Raw genomic sequence first — 3,328 nt, forward strand, 5'->3', positions numbered from 1 at the left:
TTTCCCGTGAGAGGACAGAGGGACTAAATGCATTCCAAGATAATTTTCTCAGTGTAAGATTATGGCAAAGAAAAAAAAAAGAATAGTTGACCTGCTCTTTATTCAAAATAGACATGTTTTGAAAATTATGGAATTTTTTGTTTTTTGAGACAGGGTCTCTGTTGCCTGGGCTGGCTGCAGTGCTGTGGCGTCATCATAGCTCACTGCAGCCTTGAACTCCTGGGCTCAAGCGACCTTCCTGCCTCAGTCTCCCAAGTAGCTGGGATTACAGGTATGCACCACCAGGTCTGGGATTACAGGTATGCACCCCCTTGTTTGTATGTCATCTTTGGAGAAATGTCTGTTGAAGTGTGTATGAGTCAATGTTCTTCAGAGAAACAAAATAGAATGTGTGTGTGCATATATACTTATTAGTATACACGGCACACATATGCACACACATACACACACATGTAGAGGGGAGAGAAAGAGAAAGAGAGAGATTGATCTTAAGGAATTGGTTCATGCCATTGTGGGCGCTGGCAAGTCCAAAATCTGCAGGCTGGAGCCAGGGAAGAAGTGATCTTGTCTACTGGCAGTTTTCCCTCCTCCTCTAGGCGAGGTCAGTTTTTTTCTTGAGGCTTTCAACTGATTGGAAAGGCCCACCCACATTGTGGAGGATAATCTGATTTACTCAAAGTGTACCGGTTTAAATGCTGATCTCATCTTAAAAAATACCTTCACAATAACATCCAGATGTGTTTGACCAAATATAGGTCAAATGATCATGGCATGGCCAAGTTGACACATGGGATTAACCATCACAAAGTCCTTTGCCCATTTTTAAATCAGGTTGTTTGCTTTTTTGTCATTGGGATGTACGAGTTCTTTGTACATCCTGGATATTAACCCCTTATGAGATATATGATCTGCACGTATTTTCGCCCATTCTGTAGGTTGCCTTTTCATTTTGTTGATTGTTTCCTTTGATGCACAAAAGTTTTTAATTCTGATGTAGTCCATATCTCCACTTTCTTTCCTACTTTTGAACATAATTAGTCACTGTGCCCTGGGCCAGTGTTGGTAGGTCGGCCATGGAAAATGTAGAGAGAAAGCAAAAGCCACCCTTTGGCTTACCTCATGGAACGGTATCTCCAAAGTTTGGAGACGAAGGTCCACCTTGTGGTAGGTATCCAGGCAGGGCAAAAAGAAGACAAGACCTAGAAGAAGCGGAAGGGGGAGTGACAGGTGAATACCCAGCATGGAGATGTTTGGGGTTCACTTTTTCAGGGTCACGTTCATGCTGTGTTGCTGTTTTTGGCTTCCAACTACACACAGACCACTGGGCAATCCCACCTCCACCCCATGCTGTCTTTGTTGTATCTAAGGTTACCATATAATTTGTTGCTCAATCTGAGACACTTTTGAGGGTGAAAGGAGAACACTATTACAACCTGCTCCAGGACAACAAGTGTAAAGAGGGATTATCCCCAGCAGACTGGGCTGTGTGGTCACTTTAGTCATCGTGCCGGGCCCTCCAGATCTCAGTTACGTGTCTGTCCCTTCACTAGGCGCTCCCTAAGTAGAATGTCCTATGCATTGTTGTTAGCCTTAGTGTATGACTTAGTGCCTGTTAGGTGCTCTTTAAAATTGTTTTTGAATCCATGAGTATACCCAGGTGTCAAATTTTAGAGCCAGCAACTTCTGTGTGGTATTTCTTAAAATGTGAACTCCTGTTTGTGACTAGCCTGGGCAACATAGGAGACCCCCACCTCTACACAAAATGAGAAAAAATTAGCTGGGCATGGTGGCGCGTGCCTGTAGTCCCAGCTACTCAGGAGGCCGAGGCAGGAGGATCACCTGAGCCCAGGAGTTTGAGGCTGCAATGAGCTATGACCAGACCAATGCACTCCAGCCTGGGTGACAGAGTGAGACCCCATCTCTTAAAAAAAAAAAGTGAATTCCAGAATTAATTAGAATAGCATGTCATGATACCAGCCTTCTCATTGGCTAGTTAGTCCTCACCCAGCCAATGTAATGTACAGGGTCAATGTGTAATACACATCTGTAGATTAATTTATAGAGATTTTCTGAGAGCCCATTGGTTGCTGTGGGCTCCTGCAGGAGTCAAAGCTTTGTTGGAAGAAACAGAACCTCACAGAGCACAGGATCCATCGGGGGAGCAGCCCAGCTACTAGCCTTTCTCAGCCCCAATCAAGAAGGTTCCCCAAAACCAGGGACAGAACAAGACATCCATGTCTTGGAACTACAGGGTCTGGTTCCACTTTTGTATGGACCCATCTATTGGTTCTAAATATTCAAACTCTGATTTATGTCTCTTAGTCTAGTCTCTATTCTCTACCTGGTTTTGTAGGCCTGGCTTGGAACTCAGACCCGCTCCAATACGTGTGCAATGGAACTTTGTTCCTTCTCATGCCTTCCTGGCTGGCTTCGATCTCCAAACTGCAACTACTAGACTTTTCAGAGTAACCATACTACTGTCTGTGCCCCATTAACAGCTTGGACTTCTGGACAGCAACTCCACTAGGTTTTAAGGTCTTGGGGATCGGAGACCGTGTCTTATTCATCCATATTCGTATCCCTGATAGTACGGTGTCTGAAACACAGAAGTGCTCAGTCTGTGTTTCTTAAATCCCACCAACTAAAGACCAATTTGTTACTGAGATGGTGAACTTTTCCTGTCTCCCATGATTTGATGTGACCCCCAGGTTTTGAAGTAGCTCAGCTTTTCTCTGAGAATTCACAGGACTCTGGCCACACACACATTGTATTCAAATCAGTCCCGGCCACGGGTCCTAAACCGCCTTGCTGTTTCAGCCAGCCTGGCCCTAGCACGTGGCTCTCCTTCTTTCTCTTGGCACCTGTGACCTGATAGTGATGCTCTCTGAACAATTTCTTCATAACCTGTCTTACAGGTGACAGATTGGAAGATACAGATGTCACGAATCAAGTCACTTCGTGTAATTTGAGGTCCACATCACAAACATGCATGGATTGCAGAAACTGGCAAGCCAGGAGGTGGCATGTGAAAACAAAGAAGGGGTGTTTCTTACCAGGGCCTTTGGCTCTCCCAGGAAGCATATGTCCCAGTCGGAATATAATTACTCTTTCATACTCCTGTACAACCTGAAGAGAAATTTAATACTTTCAGATTACTCCAAGAAAGAAAAACAAAGTCTTCAAAAGGCCTTGGCACAAGAGTGATCCTAGGTATCAGAAATCTTTTGTTTTGATAACCAAGAAAAAATTACTATTAATACTTAAAGTTCTAAAATCTACATTTAGTAAGAGTACAATTTCAGAAACCAATGAAAAAGTATATTGGCCA

The 3,328-nt window shown here is 43.9% G+C and overlaps 1 protein-coding gene across 1 annotated transcript in view; it reads right to left on the minus strand.

Moving 5' to 3' along the window:
• The window catches only part of NPHS2 (nephrosis 2, idiopathic, steroid-resistant (podocin)), a 20,673-nt gene that overhangs the window by 5,909 nt on the left and 11,436 nt on the right, over positions 1-3,328 (minus strand). The window contains exons 3-4 of the mRNA XM_012646534.1: positions 3,054-3,126; positions 1,117-1,199 (exon numbers count right to left, since the gene is read on the minus strand). Coding sequence (XP_012501988.1) covers positions 1,117-1,199; positions 3,054-3,126 — 156 coding nt within the window. The remainder of the gene's footprint in view (positions 1-1,116; positions 1,200-3,053; positions 3,127-3,328) is intronic.

The sequence above is a fragment of the Propithecus coquereli genome, unplaced genomic scaffold (assembly GCF_000956105.1).
Source record: "Propithecus coquereli isolate 6110/MARCELLA unplaced genomic scaffold, Pcoq_1.0 Scaffold246, whole genome shotgun sequence".
Lineage (NCBI taxonomy): Eukaryota > Metazoa > Chordata > Mammalia > Primates > Indriidae > Propithecus > Propithecus coquereli.